This window comes from Peromyscus leucopus, chromosome 7, assembly GCF_004664715.2.
Source record: "Peromyscus leucopus breed LL Stock chromosome 7, UCI_PerLeu_2.1, whole genome shotgun sequence".
NCBI classification, from domain to species: Eukaryota; Metazoa; Chordata; class Mammalia; order Rodentia; family Cricetidae; genus Peromyscus; species Peromyscus leucopus.
This window is the reverse complement of record NC_051069.1, coordinates 5835585-5853086: the sequence shown is the minus strand read 5'-3', so window position 1 is coordinate 5853086 and position 17502 is coordinate 5835585. Positions and strand designations below refer to the sequence as shown.

The following is a 17502-nucleotide window of genomic DNA, read 5'->3' as shown; positions in this document are numbered from 1 at the left end:
ATGTCTTTGGTCCCCAGTAGCACCTTTTACATACACACCCCTGAATGTACTTAAGGATGGCACAGTTGTCAATGTCTGTGGTGTTGTGAAGTTCTTTAAGCCTCCATACCTAAGCAAGGGAACTGTAGGAACTACGAAGACCCTTCCAGTCATTTATAATGTTGGAGACATTGTTTGTTTCCGTGGGTTGAAGATCCAAGTATATAAAAACAAACTTCAGGCAATCAGCACCTATGGTTTTGCATCTTTGACGCTTGAGGGCGCCATAGGGTCTCCTGTCACACTGCGCACTTCAGGCACAAGCTTTAACTTCACTGCTCAGGACTACAGTATGGTAGAAGCCTTGCGGGCTTGGGCATCCACGCACCTTTCAGCATCTTCCACCTTACTGCAGCTTTCTGACGTCCAACCCATGCAGTACTGTGACCTGATCTGTCAGCTCCTGGGCAAAGCAGAAGTAGATGGAGCATCATTTCTTCTAAAGGTATGGGATGGCACCAGGACGAAGTTTCCCTCTTGGAGAGTCTGCATGCAAGACCTTGTTTTCGAAGGTGACTTAAGTCACATTCTGCGGCTACAGAATCTGGTGATAGACGTTGTAGTTTATGATAATCATGTCCAAATGGCAAAATCCCTGAAGATTGGAAGCTTCCTTAGAATCTATAGCCTCCATACCAAACTTCAACCAGTTAATTCAGAGTCCATCACTTCACTGATAAGGCTGGAGTTTCATCTTCATGGAGGGACCAGCTATGGTCGAGGGATCAGGGTCTTACCAGAAAGTAACCCTGATGTAGATCAGCTGAAAAGAGCTTTAGAATCTGTAGATTTGGCAGCCATTCAGCCCTCAGATAATACCTGTCAATCAGAAAATGAGGACAACTGTTTAACACCTTCAAGCTCTGAATCAGACTTGGTCTCACTGTACGAACTAGAAAGATGTCAGCAACTCTGTGCTACAACACTTATAGATCACCATTGTTTAGAGAAGACATCACTGTGTGCCATTTTGAAGCAAAGAGTTCCTCGACAATATCGAATCCTAGCAAAACTGAGATCATATGAACCCAAAAGACTTCTCCAGTCTGTTAAACTTCTTTGTCCTAAATGCCATTCATTGCAAGAAGTTCCATATGAGGAAAATGTGGATAAAATTTTGCAAGATGCTGCAACTAAAGCCCCAGAGAGCAAGCTGCAAGGTACATCGTTGTATGACTCGGAAGTCTGGACCACTGAAGGTCAAGGAGGACGGCAGGTCGCTGTCCATTTTGTGAAAAATGATGGCATTCTCCCTCTCTCAAATGAATGTCTGATTTTGATAGAAGGAGGTCGGCTTTGTGAAATCTCTAAATTGTCAAGCGTGTTTCACAGTGTCATCCCTGTGAGGTCTGGCCCTGAGGACCTGGAGCTCCTAGACCTTGCAGCACCATTCCTCATACGAGGAAAGATGTGTCACTATGGTTGTAAACAGTGTTCAAACTTGAAACCCATACAAAACCTAAGTACTATTTCTAATAAAAGAATATGGATTCCTTCCTCTGTGGCAGAAGTTCTAGGCATTGTTCCTCTGCAGTATGTGTTTGTTATGACTTTCACTTTTGATGATGGGACAGGAGTATTGGATGCTTACCTCAAGGATTCTGAGAAATTTTTCCAGATCCCAGCATCAGAAGTCCTCACTGATAACAACCTTCAGAGGAATCTGGAAAAGATCATGAATGTGATTTGTCCTCCAGGAATAAAAATTGATGCATACCCGTGGCTGGAGTGCCTCATCAAGTCCTACAGTGTCACAAGAGGAACGGAACAGCAAATATGTTACCAGATATTTGACACCATGGTTGCAGAAGACATCATCTAGTGCTGCTGTTCAGTGCAGTGTGTAGGGGATTTTACAGTCTTAGAAAAGGTTATGACTGTGATTCTCAGAACTCACTTTACTGATGTTAAATTAATTACCATTTTCACTATAATTTAAGTTCTTTTGTTCAGAAAGACATTTCTTGTGAATGTTAAAATACCTTTTTGCTCACCATGCCTAGGGTGACTGCTAGAATTACAAAATAAGGTCACACTTGGTGTGAAGGGACCAAATCTTCATTTCTTCTTTCAGTTCTTTGGGGGAGTTGTGTTGTTACTGGACATTTACCACCATGAGACACTTGATTCTATGCTCTCCACCCAACATCCCCTAATTAGTTTTCTTTTCCTGTCCTAAGTTTTATACCAGCAGCAGTTGATGTTAACGTGGGTGTAGATAAGGACACATTCTGTTCTTGAGTCTTTTGGCTTTCCTTGATAAAACAGTGTGGCTACTTGTCTTTCATCCTGTTCCATTTTACTTTATGTACAGAGGAATTGCTTAGCCAGTCCTGGGGAAGGAAGTCTTCCTGTACCTTCACACAGTTATCTGCTTAACTGAGTTTGACTTGAACAAGGGTTTGTCAGAGTGAGCTACAGTGTACTAAAGAGAATATTGTAGGAGGAGTGGCAGAATTGTTTTATTTGGTGCTTATGTTGCCCATTTTAGGATGAGTCTATCACTTTGAACCAGATGGTGTATTTGATTTCCACTTCTCTCTGTAAATATTAGTAGTTATTTCATCCCATATCAGTTAATGGGGTGATGAGGTTTAAGATTTTTCTGGCCGGGCAGTGGTGGCGCACGCCTTTAATCCCAGCACTCGGGAGGCAGAGCCAGGTGGATCTCTGTGAGTTCGAGGCCAGCCTGGGCTACCAAGTGAGTCCCAGGAAAGGTGCAAAGCTACACAGAGAAACCCTGTCTCGAAAAGCCAAAAAAAAAAAAAAAAAAAAAAAAAAAAAAAAAAAGATTTTTCTGCTTCAGCTGTATTATCTCTTTCAATAGCCTTATGTAAAAATGTTCCTACATTGCAATAGAATGGTATGCTTTTTAACTCAATGATGTTTATTGAATTTAAAATAAGTCGTCAGTCACTTTTGCACAAACATGTACATATGTGTATATATGCATTTGTGTATTTGCTAAAGACTGAGGAGTAACAAATCTGTGCAGCTTATAAAATAATAAATAAATAAATGTAAAAAAAAAAAAAAAAAAAAAAAAAAAAAAAAAGTTTAAAGTAGCTTCCAAATGACCGAGCTAACTGAAGGCCTCTAAGTCAATATATCACAGAGACACTTGCATATCAATGTTTATTGCAGCACTATTCATAGTAAGTTAGTCATCAAACCAACCTAGGTGTCTAACTACAGAGGAATGGATAGAGAAAATGTGGCATATACACATAATGGAATTTTTTTTAGCCACGGAGAACAATGTCATTTGCAAGAAAATGAATATAACTAGAGATATTCATATTAAGAGAATTAAGTCAGTCTAGGTAAATATCAGATGTTTCCCCTCATTTATAGGTTCTAGATTTTATATCAATACATAAAACCGTGTGTGTGTGTGTGTGTGTGTGTGTGTGTGTGTGTGTGTGTGTGTAAAACATCTGTCTAAGGAAATACAGGAACTAAAGGGAGAGGGAAGGAAAATATGGGAAGGTGATAGGGTACAGGGAGGTAATATACTCAATGTACCTTATATACTTGCATTAAAATAGCCTTATGAAACTCAGTATCATATAAAATGAACATAGATCAATTAAAATACAGTTTAAAAGCCATATATATTCTAAAATATGCAATCCAGTTAAGAGTCATAGACATTTTCATTATGTAGTTTTTATTTTAGATGAACATTATTGTAAAAAAAAAAAAGTTCACCTGGAATAAAATCCATTTTTTAAAAAAACACAGCATCAGAATCAGTACAGTTAATGAACTGGCTTCAACAGACCAACCACATGACAGGTCCATATTATCCACAGGAGCTTGCCACAGTAAGCCACTGGAGCAAAATAAAGTAAGCACACAAGTAGAAGTCTATGAAAACACTCCCTAGTTCCCATGGGGGCATGATTTGAATCAGACAGTTCATGGCATTTTGCATTAAGGGAGCAGCAGCAGCAGCTGCACACAGTCAAGACAAACCCATCTGTAAGGCCATTGGAATGAACAATCATAAGTTCACTTTTAAAAAAAGGTACAAAGATGAAATACGAAGTTTTGTTAGTTCCTGGCATATGGCACACATTTCAAGATACAAAGTTAAAATCTGGAAAATCCTTAAAACAAATGCTTGCTGGTTTTCATTTCTGTACTCAGTTGTTTAGTTTCTTTTTAATGAACATGACATTCATAAACTTTATGAATCTATCCTGACCTCCTTCTGATTCAAGGGATTTCAGACAGCCCTCTCTGCCACTGGGTGTGATGAGAAAGATAAAGGAAGGTCTTTTTGTTATACTTTATTTCTTAAGTCAAAAAAATTGAACTGAAGAAATTTTGAGATCAGTAAACCAACATAATGAAATGTGGTTTTAAAATTCTAGGCTTAGAATCTCATCTTTAAAGATTAAGATATATTTATAAAAGCATCTAAGTCATACTCCTGAAAAGAAATTCTGCTTAGTTTGTTATTTTACTGCTCACAGGAAGACACTTCATAAACCCTAACAGAGATTCTCAGCATTTGGAGCCTGTAAAATGCAGTAGTAATTTCTTACTCATAAACCTCGGAACAATCCATGTATATTGCACAACTAAGTTCATTAATGGACAGGGCAGTAACATTTTTTTGTATGTTACTGGATATTGACATTCATGCTTTATTTGAAACTAAGGTATCACATTTCTCTTTTCCAAGGATGCCTTCAGTTCAAAACAAGACAAAACAAAACATGCTGTCTAAATTTTGTTGAATGCTTAGAGGCTGGCTCACTGTTTTTCTACCAGGTATTAGAATATTATTAGTTAGCTAAATGAGGTATAATTAAAACAAAAAATGGTCCTTCAGAGTAAAGAGTATAGTCCTCAGGAAATTTATAACAAAGACTGCATAAGCTGTCCACATGAACAATAATTCAGGAAATTTATAACAAAGACTGCATAAGCTGTCCACATGAACATAAGAAGCCCTGCGGCACCTACTGACCAATGCGCTGGGAGATCGCTTCATTAGCATCTGAAGAAAAAGGCTAGAACAGGTTCCCAGTGAAACATTTGACAATCAACTGATTCACATGCTACTTAGTTACAGCACACTCCACTGTCTGGTACCCTCAGACTCTATTTGAAAATTCTGAGCTCAACTGTTGTCAAAAAATTAGTTCAATAATAATAAAGTGCAGCCACTGAATCACTAATACTGCTGCAAAAATCTCTATGTACCCTATCTGTAAGACCACAACAATGTTCACACACACACATTAAAAAAAAAATCTAGATTTCTTCAGTTTCAGCAGGGAACAGACAATTATCTGTCACTAAATTCATCTACAAATAGAAAAAAATAATGCACCATATGTACACTATTAAGCAAAGTAGACTATTTGTTGGGTTGTTTTTACCATGCAGAAAGTGAATTTCCTATGGTCTGAGCTCAAATTATATACAATTTAACAAAGCTAAATGTAAGAAAATAGCAAGAACAATTTATTTCTATATAACAGAGAATATACTCCCAGTTTGCTGCTACTTCAAAGAGCACTTTTAGACTCACCTAACATTTACAGGCTCATTCAAAGAGAAGTTCATGGAGACTAGTTATTAACCACAAAAGACACAAGAAGAGTGAAGAAATCAAAAGCATTAAAAAAAAAAAAAAAAAAAAAAAGCTGACCACAGAACATGTCAGTTTTGGTTTGCAGACAGCCCCTGAGATAGAAACCAAAGTGTTAAGACACCGAACAGTCAGAGGTAAATACTAAGAGAATTACATTCGTATATGGTGTCACAGCTCCTGCTTTTTGGAAAGTACTTTGTTACCATTGTAACTGCTTGGACTTTTTTCCCCCTAGAAAAGTAGTGATAAGATATTTCTAAGAAAATACCGTTTCTTTTCAAAAATGTATTTAATTTGAAGATGTCAGACTTACAATCAATTCTCACTGAAAGAACTACTTACACCTGGACAGTAATGTGTGACTTTAAGTCGACAGGTAAGGAAGGAAAAAGAAGAAAAGGCTTTAGTTTGTCAACAGTAAAGTCAGAGAATCCACCAAAAATAACTCTGGTACACTTGCAGCCACTGGAATGCTTTCGAGTTTTCCAACAGACGGGGAGGCCTGACCGGCCCAAGCATTGAAGCAGAACTCTCTGCGTAACCAGCTATCCGTGTCCATTTCCACTTCCGGTTCTCTGCGGACAGCACAAGACCGGGGAGTGATCGCTACCAGTTCATTTCCCCGTCACCTGTTTTGGTGCCCTCAGTGTTAAGACACTGAAGACTAGAACAACAGCAGTGACATTATGATCTGGATTTGGCACATAAGTTAACACTGAATACCTCCTACCCCCTCTAGTGTGGTGGTTTATCCACAAAAGAAACATCAGAACCAGCATTTGGTGAGAAAGGCAGCAAAGCTTTGGGCCGCCTCTGGCCTGGCTAGCCACCCCACTTCTCCAACTACAAACCTAAACACAAAGGGCTGGGTCCTACACATTCAGCAACGGCTGAAAAGCCCAAACCTGGATCATATGTGCTCTAATGAAAAGACAAGATTTCTGGAGGATGTGCTAGGTCTAATTGCTTTTTTATATTTTTTTAAACCCCAAATAGAACCAAAAGTCACTATTTTCAACATTACTAACAGCTATCTTACACCAACATGTTTAATTTCTCTCCATATAGGTATGTTTTCTACAAACTGAAATCTAAATCTAACCTTTGTTAACTTTCTCACTGACAGGGATTATGGTTAAGAAGTGGGTAATACAAACTAATGGGTAAAATTGAGAAAGAATATATTACATATTCTGGTGTGACAAGACCATAGCCGGATGTGAAAATAAAGCCCTAATGACCATTTCTCTCCCTCTGTGAAATCTCAGCTCATGAAGTTCACTGGTAGACACAGCAGTGATTGCAGATATTAGTGGTTTAGATAAGGAAATAATGACAAGAAGTCAGGCAGGGGGAAGGGCAGCAAATATGACCCTCAGAAGCAGCGAGACTGGAGTGCTTTCTTCTTGCTGTTTCCAGGGAGGAGGTAGTGGCAGCCAACCTAAAAAGGGATACAGCTACTCAGGGATGAGCCAAGCTGATAACCACCTGAAAAGATGAAGATGATGTGGTCTCTTTTACAAGTTTATCAGTAGAACACTGCAAGTCAAAGCCCTCTGATAAATGCTTATGACCATATGACCCAGGCCAACCATCCTTGAATTTTAGTACATCAACCTCTGTTTAATGTTCTGCTGTCTTTAAACATCCCCAGATATGTAAGTCTAGAACTTCCTGCCACTAAAGTGCTCAGTTAGGAGTCTAAGATTATGCTGGACCAGAGAAAGGCTGACACTCGTGTGCAAAGAAAGAAAGCAGCTTCCAGGACAGGCAGTAAAACAAGGAAAAACCAGTTAGGTCCCGCATGTGTCTCCACGTCATGCTTCCATGTCTGAAGAAAGGAGCCTGCTCTTTTGCTAGGCCACGAGGCTGGAATCCACTTGGCGTTCTGTGTTGAGAGGTCTAGAGTTCCGTGGTGCTCTCCGCAGCAGCCGGGTGAGGTGACTCTGAGGCTGGGTAACCTGTGCTTTCAGAGAGGCAGGGAAGGGCCCTCTAGGTATACTGCAGTCTCTCAGAAGTGAAGAGTTCATCAAAGCAACGAACAGCGGAAGAAACTGGTCTTCTTGGACCGGTTTTCGGTTATTTTCACTGGCCCGCCTGCTCCTGATGAATTGCTGTCATTCTGAAAAACAGGATATGAAATTGATTGCTAAGGAAACCAAGATTTCATGGTTTGACCCCAATTACCTCCAGAGTAAAAGCACACCACGTGGGGAATACACTCTGGTACACTCTCTCACCTGTGCTCACTGCCAAGTTCTATCAGAAGGAATTAGTTAGGTCTCAGCACTGTCTTCTTTGCCAGTGGTGGATTAAAAAGACAAAGTAGTCTTAGGCTGGCTAGACTAGCATTTTGTTTTAACCAGGTGTTAGGTAGGACGTACCTATATCTAGTTTAAGGCAATATCAGCCTGTAGTGTCAAGGATAATGATGGGAACAGGGCTAAGGCAGTAGACAATCAAGTTAGAGGTAAGAAGAGTTGGTAATAGAAGGCAGATAGTTTCACGAGGATCCACATTAAACTTTCGGGTGTCCTAAAGATTCATTACTGATGGTTCAAATGGAAGCCAACTTGAGAAACTCCAAGATCATCATTAGATAGATATAAATACGTATTATATGAAAATTGAACTAGATAATTTTATGAAAAAAAGCAATTTCTGCCATTATTATTTTCACTATTCTGATACAAAGTCAATTAACTACCACTTAAGAGCCAGAGGAAAGAGCTGAGACAGCTGTGATGCGGAAACAACCCTGAAGCAATAGAAGTTATAAGCCTGGTGCAATCATCTGAAAGCATCAGGAACAAATAAGTTTAATGTGAGCACATTATAATGCTGTCCAGCCTGTTGAGTGCCAAACTAAAAGGTATCATAAAAATAAAAACTATAAGTGATACAAACCATTTTTCTGTTGAGTTTTGTCATTATATCCCGTGCAAGTGTAAAAAATGCCTAAAGATAAAATAAACAAAGTTATTGTTAAATGTTGTATTTCAAAACAGAAATACAGAATTTTTATTATTTGTGAATATAACACTTCAGAGTTTCTAACTGAAAATAGTATAATTAAAATCCTAGCATGTACATGTTAATGGCTTTTTCAGTTACATCATATTGTCCAATGTTGTCACATTGTCATTCATTCATCAAATATTTTATGCGTGTAATATCTGCCACAAGTTCCTAATATGGCATACACAGTTCCTCAATACACTAAGAACAGGAGAGTTAGGCTCTGTTTAAACCACCCTATTCCTGAAAGGAAAGGTTTCAACCTCTGGCCCAGATGATGCTCGTCTTAGGATTACTATTGCTGTGATGAAACACCATGACCAAAGTAACTTGGGGAGGAGAAGGTTATTCAGATCATTAAGCTTCCACATCACAGTTCATCATCAAAGGAAGTCAGGACGGGAATTTAAGCACAGCAGGAACCTGGAGGCAGGAGCTGATACATAGGCCATGGAAGGTGCTGCTTACTGGCTTGCTCCTCATGGCTTGCTCAGCCTGCTTTCTTATAGAACCCAGAACCACCAACCCAGGGATGGCACCACCCACAATAGGCTCAGCCCTCCTCCACCAATCACTAAGAATTAAGAAAATGCCCTAGAGGTTTGCCTACAACCTAATCTTCTGGAGACATTTTCTTAACTGAGGTCCCTTCCTCTCAGATGACTTTAACTTGACATAAAACTATCCAGTATACACTAAAATCTGTGCAAGAAGTGATTTAAGTACAATTATGGATTAAACTATAGTTCTAAAAGTCCATCTTCACAAAAACCAATACTTTTCTTTCTGACCTCTTTCTTCTGAGGGCATACCTAAGTACACAGAATCTTCCATGCCTTAAAACTTCAAAACTACCAGTTCCTGAAACTCAATTAAACCCCGCCCCACACACACACACAGTGTGGAAATAAATTTAAAAGGAAGCTGAGATAACCCACTTCGCTCACTGGCTCTTTAAAAATAAGCCAGGTGGTAGTGGCACACACCTTTAATCCCAGCACTTGGGAGGCAGAGCCTGGCAGATCTCTGTGAGTTCAAGGTCAGCCTGGTCTACAAAGTGAGATCCAGGACAGGCACCAAAACTACACAGAAAAACCCTGTCTCAAAAAACAACAAAAAACAAAACAAAACAAAAAACAAACAACAACAAATCTGTCATCACTTTTACTTTGTTTCCACAGAGGTGGAATCCATTCTGTGGCCAAGATTAAGGGGTGCCCCTCAGGAGCTGGCATAAGAGCCACTACCCCACCCACCTCACTCCCTGTTGGTAGAAGGAATCTCTCATGGAAGAAGGGAGCTTGCTTTTCTTTTCTTTTTTTTTTGTTTCCTTTTTATCTATGCTTATGAAAATAAATCAGTGGCAATTTCCTGTTTTTCAACACTGAAAAATGAGTGCTGATTATTTTGAAGAAAGAAGTTCTGACAAGTATTCATTGACTACTAAGGCCATGTAAGTCTTGATATTTTAGCCACTGTGTAAGGAAGGAGTGAAGAAGCCAAGCTACTGAAGCTTAGTTGGAACTGTCAGAATCATTAAGCACAGGTACTAACTCTATTACACAGCAGGTAAAGAAACAGACTGAAATCTTTTTAGAGTATGGATTAGCCTATAGAAAAACATCTGCTGTAAATCAAACAGTGAAGGAGAAGATGAATAGGATTCTCACTTATACAACTTAAGTAAAACATAGCTCTCTGAAGGGATGAAGATAGGGTTCTTCTGTATCCCAGAATCTAATCAATATTTATATGTATAATTCAGCTATTATTTGGCTTAAAAGGGCTTATTGGGAAATGTTATCATTTTTACTATTTTCTAAAGAGAAAATGTTTTCTAGTTTCAAATAACGCTGAACTTTTGAATTATAACCTGTTTTTATGTTCAAAAAAAAAATAGAGTTGCTCTGGTCATAGTGTCTCTTCACAACAATAAAACCCTAAGAACCCCCCCCCAAAAAAAAATTAATAAAATAAAATGTTTTGTTAACTTAAGATTTTTCATGACAGTGAGATACATCTGCTCCTGGCAGTACCAATTTACATCAGAGAAGATGATGAGCAAAGAAGAAACTCCTTATGGAGCTTGCTTTCATTGTGGCAAGGTTAGGCACTGGGCAAAGAAACGTTTCTTGCCTTTGACTGCTGACAATGTGCTGTGCAGACTGGACATTCAGGACACACCGGAAAAAGACTGTTAAACTTTGCCAAAACAAGAAGAGACAGTCCTTCAAATCTCCTGCTTCACTGAAATGTTTGCTAGATATTCTGGACCTGTAGGCTGAAGATGGATGCCCCAATGTGGCAGAAGAACTTTGGGTGACTGTCCAGGCAGCCTAAAGTCTCTGTTGTTAGATAGTAATGCATCCTTCTGGGTCTTTGATGGAGTTGAAGACTAGATAGTTATAGCTGCAGTTTTCCTTAGTTGTGATAGAAAGTAAATTATGTGTAAAGCTTTGGAGTCACTAAGATAGATGGATGGTGGAATGCTTTCTCTGAATTTGCTAAATGTAAATGGACTGAATATTGTAAATTAATTCTTACTTGATAACTGTTTTGTTGTGTATAGTTTTACTATGTTAAAGTTAAAACCTTTCTTTTTATTTAGACAAAAAGAGGGAAATGTTGTAGAATATTATTTTAAGGTGTTTAGGTTGCATTTGTTTAACTCTGCGAAGCTGTGTTACTGTGCCTGTCTAAAACACCTGATAGTCTAATAAAGAACTGAACAGCCAAAAAAAAAAAGAAACAGATTATCGAGAGTTTTCTAGAGCAGGTTTTCTTCACAAAGGGTACAAATACTGGTTATATGTGTTAATTTTTTTAAATTGATCATAAAATTATCATTTCCATCTGCTCTTTGAAGACCTTAGATGACCTTTTTAAAAAATTTTTTATTATATTTTATTTGCTTATTGTGTTTGTGTGTAGGGGTATGGCAGTCGGAGGATATGGATCCCAGAGCTCAAACTTGGGTTCCCTGGCAAGCTCCTTCACCCTTGCCAGCCCCCAGATAATTTTCTTGTAACGGCTAACTTAATGGAAATGTATTAAGACTAATCTATAAAAACACTTTCTTCTATCTACTAAATGCCATAGCATTATGTGTCATGCTTAATCTACTTCAAATGCATACACAAGGGAGCCCGTTTAAGAGACAGCACTTTAACTCAAGTGACTCAGCTTGTCTGCTGCAGGCTAGCAGAGGTTGATGACAAATGAGCAGCGGACACTGAGTCTGTGATTGCTAACATCCCAAACAAACGGCTGCACTGAACTTAGAATGAACTTGTATCTCCTCTCTTCCGAGAATCTTAATTGAGCAATCTTAACATAACCATGTGGAGGCTGCATGCTAGAAATCCAGGGAGCAGAGTCTATGTAAAAGTCCAAGATGTAAAAGCTTTTACCAGGTTGAGCTGCTACCCAGTGAGTCACCGTACAGTTCTTACCTCTTCTACATTTGTACTGGATTTTGCACTTGTCTCCAAAAATTTAATCCCATAGTCAATTGCTAACTGAAAGACAAACAGGAAATCAAATTTAGTGAAAGTGGCAGATTGTACATTTTTCAAAGCCCCCAAGAATCTATGCCAGAACTCCTATGGTTTTCTATTTTGTTTTGTTTTTTTTGTACTGTGCTTTAAATTTTATAATTTAACTTAGTCTAAAAATGACACAGCTTCTACTTAAAATGTCATGTTAGAAATTTGTTCTGCTATACTTGGGGGTCTCTAATAAACACACAAGAAAAACTACTAGATGGAGTCTCAGCTTGCCACCTGCTTGGGGATTCATTTACTCCTTTACCTTGTCTCCAGGAGCACAATTCTCCAGGTGTAACTAGCCTGACTTTCCTTTCGGAATGAACTATTCTATTCCACAACAGAATGGCAAATTTGAACTCTTTTCACATTTCCATCTATTTTCAGGGTCCTAACCCATGTAACACTACTCAAATTAAGTGAAGGTTTCCAAGGGCAAGTTGGTACTCAGACTGAAAAACCAAGTGTGTTTGCACCTATCACTGGAGAAAGTCTCTAAGAACTGAGCAAATACCGTAAGTAAATGTGCACAAAAAGTAACCGTTTGCTCTACAGATGTAAGACAGACAGGCACCTGTAAATGTCACCTCCGTAGCTGGTCAGTTACAAGGAGCTTACCGCTCATGAGCTGAAGCTAACTTGTACTAAATGCTTAGGGAAAACAGTGAACTGGAAAGTGATTATGGTTGAAATTTCACTTACCCTAGTATATTTTTTTAGAAACTGAGTTATTATAACTTCAAAGCTGAGGTTTTCACACAAATCTGAAAGAGCCTAAACAAGAGCTGCTGGATCTTAAGAAAGGCCAGTCTGTATCTCCCAGCATTCTGTAGGGCTGAGTCATGACCGGATGGTATAAACGGGGTTGGATTTGAACACTAATTCCTACTATCCAAGTACAGACTACATCTCACTGTTGTTTGACAGCAAGTTCTTAAAGGACCAAAACAGACATCTTAACAATGTAAATCAATACCAAGAGAACGAAGGCTGGCTGGGAGCAGATCCCCCTGTTCCTCTGGGCTGGGAGCAGATCCCCTGTTCCTCTGGGTCAAGCTTACCTTCTCCCCTCTTTCCTTTGACACCTGTCTTCTGTCATTCATATCACACTTGTTCCCCAGGATCATCCTCTCGACATCGGAAGAGGCGTGCTGCAGGGGAACACAGTGCATTGTAAACATGGCCTGTGACAGACACAGAGCGCGGGGGGGAAAACCCCAACCTGTCAGAAACATGGCGGCTTGTTCAGCAACAAAAACATCTTCCATGCATCACAAGCCCAAGTCAGAGAACCGTTTAAAGGGAGAAGGGAGAATTACTTCAGCTTAGAGCCCTCACAGGGCCTGTGCAAACATTTCCCCCAAAAGGCTCACAGACTCATCCTCATAACTCATATACAACAGCTAAACCTTCAACTATTCCAGTCTGAAACAGAAAAAAATTTAAGTACTGAGTTACTGGAAAAAGTAACCTGGGTTCTGAACTATTTAAAAACATCAACTATGTGGGTTCATTTTAATGTGCTAAATTATTTCCTAGTCAGTTTCTTTCTGAAATGCCACAGAGATTTCAAAGAAAACTTAGTACCAACTATCCTGGAACTAACCCAAATTTCAAATATCTACAGAGGAAAAAATGTTAGAAAGGCAAAAAAAAGTTACAGAAATCTTAGCTGTGGCTCTGTCTTCAAGTCTCTATGGACACTGGCAGGTCACTCCTTCCTCTTCTGTTTCCTTAGGTAGACAATGGGGACCCAGATTAGGTTGTGTCTAAGCTCTGGCCTGAGTTTAAACATGAAAATGCTCCTCTGTCTACTATCTATACACAGCTGTTGTCCTGGCACCACTGGGGATCTAGCTTTTTTCCAGTGGGCAGGGTGGGCCTGTCCTGCCCATTCTGCTCCTCAGCAGCAGCCACCTCCAGGAGAAAGCAATAGCCTACCACATGTTCCTAGTAGGCTTCTGTCCAGCATTGGCACTCTCCTTCCATACATACCTCTTCAATGTTTCTTATCCAATTTTTAATATTGTCAAAGGACTTTTCATTGGTAATGTCATAGACCAGCATAATTCCCTATGGGAGGAAACAAAAAGCTTTATGTTATACTTCACACTTACAGCTCACAATGCAGGACATGCCTACCTGCCTCTCTCTTGTCTCTGTTGGTCTTTAAAGAGGGATTCATAATAAATTTGAAAAATACAGAGGCAAAAAAACTAATGAATTATGCTACTGTCTCACAGTCTAAATGAACTGTTAACATCGTCACTGTTAACTTTAATGAATTAGAGATTGTGGGAAATGTGAGCTGCTCTTTCTACCTGACCTCAGGTGATAATGATCGGCACCAACTGGAGCTTCAGGCCAGGCTAAGTAAGACAGGGCCAGTGAATGCTCAGAGGAAGAGGGACGCTTCCAGGGCACGCTTGCTTATTACAAACGGAGATGACTGTTCTTCTCACTCCTCTACTGAGACCAAGACCATACTGTTCTAAATTTGTTCTTTCAATACAGACTTACCTGTATTGAATACAGGCTTTCAGTATAGGCTCACAATGTTACCATTTGTCTTAACACTAATAACTCATATGAAAACGTAATGCATTTATTACATGGGTTAGCTAAAGCACTGTCATCATATTTTTCAAGATTCCCCTGCTAGGTAAAATCTAAAAGACTTACCTTCCAAATCATTCAAATAACACCTCTATCCTAAGTGCCCAGACCATTCTTCAGTACTGTGAATACTGTGTGAGCTGGTCACATATGCCCTTACATTCAGTACTGTGAGTACTATGGAAGCTGGTCATGTGTGCCCTTACATTCAGTACTGTGAGTACTATGGAAGCTGGTCATGTGTGCCCTGTAGCTGGAGTTTTCTCTAGTCCTGTCCAGCCCACTGCCATTCAGACCCAAATAAACACACAGACGCTTATATTAATTAAAATTGTTTGGCCTAATGGCTCAGGCTTCTTGCTAGCTAGATCTTACATCTTAAATTAACCCATGTCTATAAATCTATACCCTGCCATGTGGCTTGTGGCTTACCGGTATCTTTACATCTTGCTTCCTCTGTGTCTGGCTGGTGACTCCTGACTCAGCTTTCCTGTTCCCAGCATTCTCCTCTCTCTTTGTCCTACCTATGCTTCCTGCCTGGCTACTGGCCAATCAGCACTTTATTATTAACCAATCAGAGCAACACATTCACAGCATACCGAGTGATAACCACAGTGGTGCCATTACAGAAAAGAGACTGGAATAGGTTAAGCATGGAAGCAGGGAGACAGTAAAAGACCAGGACAACAGCTCCAGAAAAGGCTAACTGAGGAGAATCTAATAAGTTAACACATGAGGAGGTCAGGCTCTGAAAATATGGAGTCATGGGATCTCCAGGACCATTCTTCAGTACTGTGAGTACTAGGTACCATATGCACTTAAATATCAATCCATTCAACAATATGAAATGGGCTGGTAGTTCAGTGGTAGAGTGCTTGCCTTGCATGGGTAAGCACTTCAGGCTTGATGTCCAGCACTTAAGAGAGTAGATAGAGAGACAGAGATACTGATTCTGTGGCTGACCCTGACATGTTTGAAATCCTAACACTCAGAAGGCAGAGAAAACTTCAGACCTGCCTAGGCTACATAGTAAAACTTTATCTACAATATTCTCATACTCTCTCTCTCTCTCTCTCTCTCTCTCTCTCTCTCTCTCTCTCTCTCTCTCTCTCTCTCTCTCTCTCACACACACACACACACACACACCACTAAAAAACCCTTCCAATTCTCCAGAATAATAAGTACCTACTATGTGCCAAATACTCTACTTACACTAGGTACTCTGAGCAGTGGACAGGATAACCAAGGTCCCTTCTTCTCATGAATGGCTAACAAAGGAAACAGACCAATGCACAATGAACTAGAATTCTGACACTTGCTACAAAGAAGCATGGGAAGCTTTGAACTAAAACAACAGGAACATAATCTTATCTGGAGAAGTGGCTCAAGTGGCCAGGACAGTTTCTCTGAGAAAATGAGTAAAGTCAAGGCATGAAGCCTGAGTAGAGTTAAGTTGTTAACTTGACAAAAGGGCTGGGACTGATGAAGAAGCAAGCCCATGGTACCTGCCACATAGCCAAAAAAAAAAAAAAAAAAAAAAAAAGCAATAGCATTCTGTCATTGAAGGTCAAAGAAAGCTTAATAAGACGCACAGATCTATTGGGAGGAGGGACAGGATGTGTCCAAGAAGACAGACAAGGCAAGATGTCCTTTAGGGAACACTGTGTAGACACCAGCTGTTAGGTATCTCCTATAGTCACCATACATTCTTGTAAGCAAAATAGATTGTGAGTCCCTTCCAAGTCTTCTGCTCTCCCTGTACTATCACATGGTGAAGGGCAATAAAACCCCAGCAGCTGTGGAAACACCTGGTTCTTTCCCTCATAGCCAGTCCCTAGGTCCTGGAGATCCTATGATTCAGTATCTTCAGAGCCTGACTGCCTCCACTCATGTACTGATTCTTAGATTCTCCTCAGTCAGTCTTTCCTGGAACTTCAACCCAGTCTTCAGCTGTCTCCTGCTCTCACTCTGACCTCTTCTAGTCTTTTCTGAAAGGACACCCATGATCAACTCAATGCTCAGACATTCGCAGCACCCTCCAACTGTTCTCAGAATTAAGTTCCACAGCATGGCAGGCAAAGTCCTGCACAGGCTGGCTTCCAACTCTGTCAGTAAATATAAATGTAAGCAGAGACAAATCACATTAGACAAAAAAAGACAGAAAACAAAAAAATATTAAGAGTTTTTTCTCATGGAGGTAGGAGATTTGGGATGATTTCTTGGAATTCTTAAAGCTTTTTATACCACTTAGGTAGATCCACTTTTAACAGCAAGAGAAAAAGTATTGTATGTGTTTGTTTGTTTGAGACAGAGTCTCACTATGTATTCCTGGCTGACCTGGAACTTGCTATATAAACCAGGCTAGCCTTGAACTCATAGAGATCTGCCTGCCTCTACCTCTTGAGTGCTGGGAGAAAAGGCATGCAATTATTTAAATGATAAGCAATATTCTCCTCTACCCCACCCCTCCTTACCTCAAATGCACATTTCACTTCAGCTATACACTTTGTAAATGAGTTTAAAAAAAAAAAGTGAAAAAGTGCACTTTTAAAATGAAAAATTACTGAAGTTTTATGCTACATATAGTTCACCACAGTAAGAAAAAACAAACAACAATAATTACTGATGCAGAATATTTAGCTATCTACAGTTAAAATTAACCAAGTAACTACT

General features: G+C 39.6%; 2 protein-coding genes across 3 annotated transcripts in view; one reads left to right on the top strand and one right to left on the bottom strand.

Moving 5' to 3' along the window:
• Positions 1 to 2638, top strand: LOC114691030 (protection of telomeres protein 1-like). 2 transcript variants are annotated; one of them, XM_037207378.1, is made up of 2 exons: positions 466 to 551; positions 641 to 2638. In XM_037207378.1, exons 1-2 carry the CDS (start codon positions 492 to 494, stop codon positions 1859 to 1861), a joined length of 1281 nt encoding a protein of 426 aa, XP_037063273.1. In that variant the 5' UTR covers positions 466 to 491; the 3' UTR covers positions 1862 to 2638. The 2 variants fall into 2 exon arrangements, with proteins under 2 accessions (XP_037063274.1, XP_037063273.1); XM_037207379.1 differs by having other exon boundaries at positions 1 to 2638.
• A 1534-nt stretch (positions 2639 to 4172) lies between these two features.
• The window catches only part of Rab8b (RAB8B, member RAS oncogene family), a 72339-nt gene continuing 59009 nt past the window's right edge, over positions 4173 to 17502 (bottom strand). The window contains exons 4-8 of the mRNA XM_028866150.2: positions 14209 to 14286; positions 13275 to 13364; positions 12121 to 12186; positions 8558 to 8608; positions 4173 to 7772 (exon numbers count right to left, since the gene is read on the bottom strand). Coding sequence (XP_028721983.1) covers positions 7680 to 7772; positions 8558 to 8608; positions 12121 to 12186; positions 13275 to 13364; positions 14209 to 14286 — 378 coding nt within the window. The 3' untranslated portion in view covers positions 4173 to 7679. The remainder of the gene's footprint in view (positions 7773 to 8557; positions 8609 to 12120; positions 12187 to 13274; positions 13365 to 14208; positions 14287 to 17502) is intronic.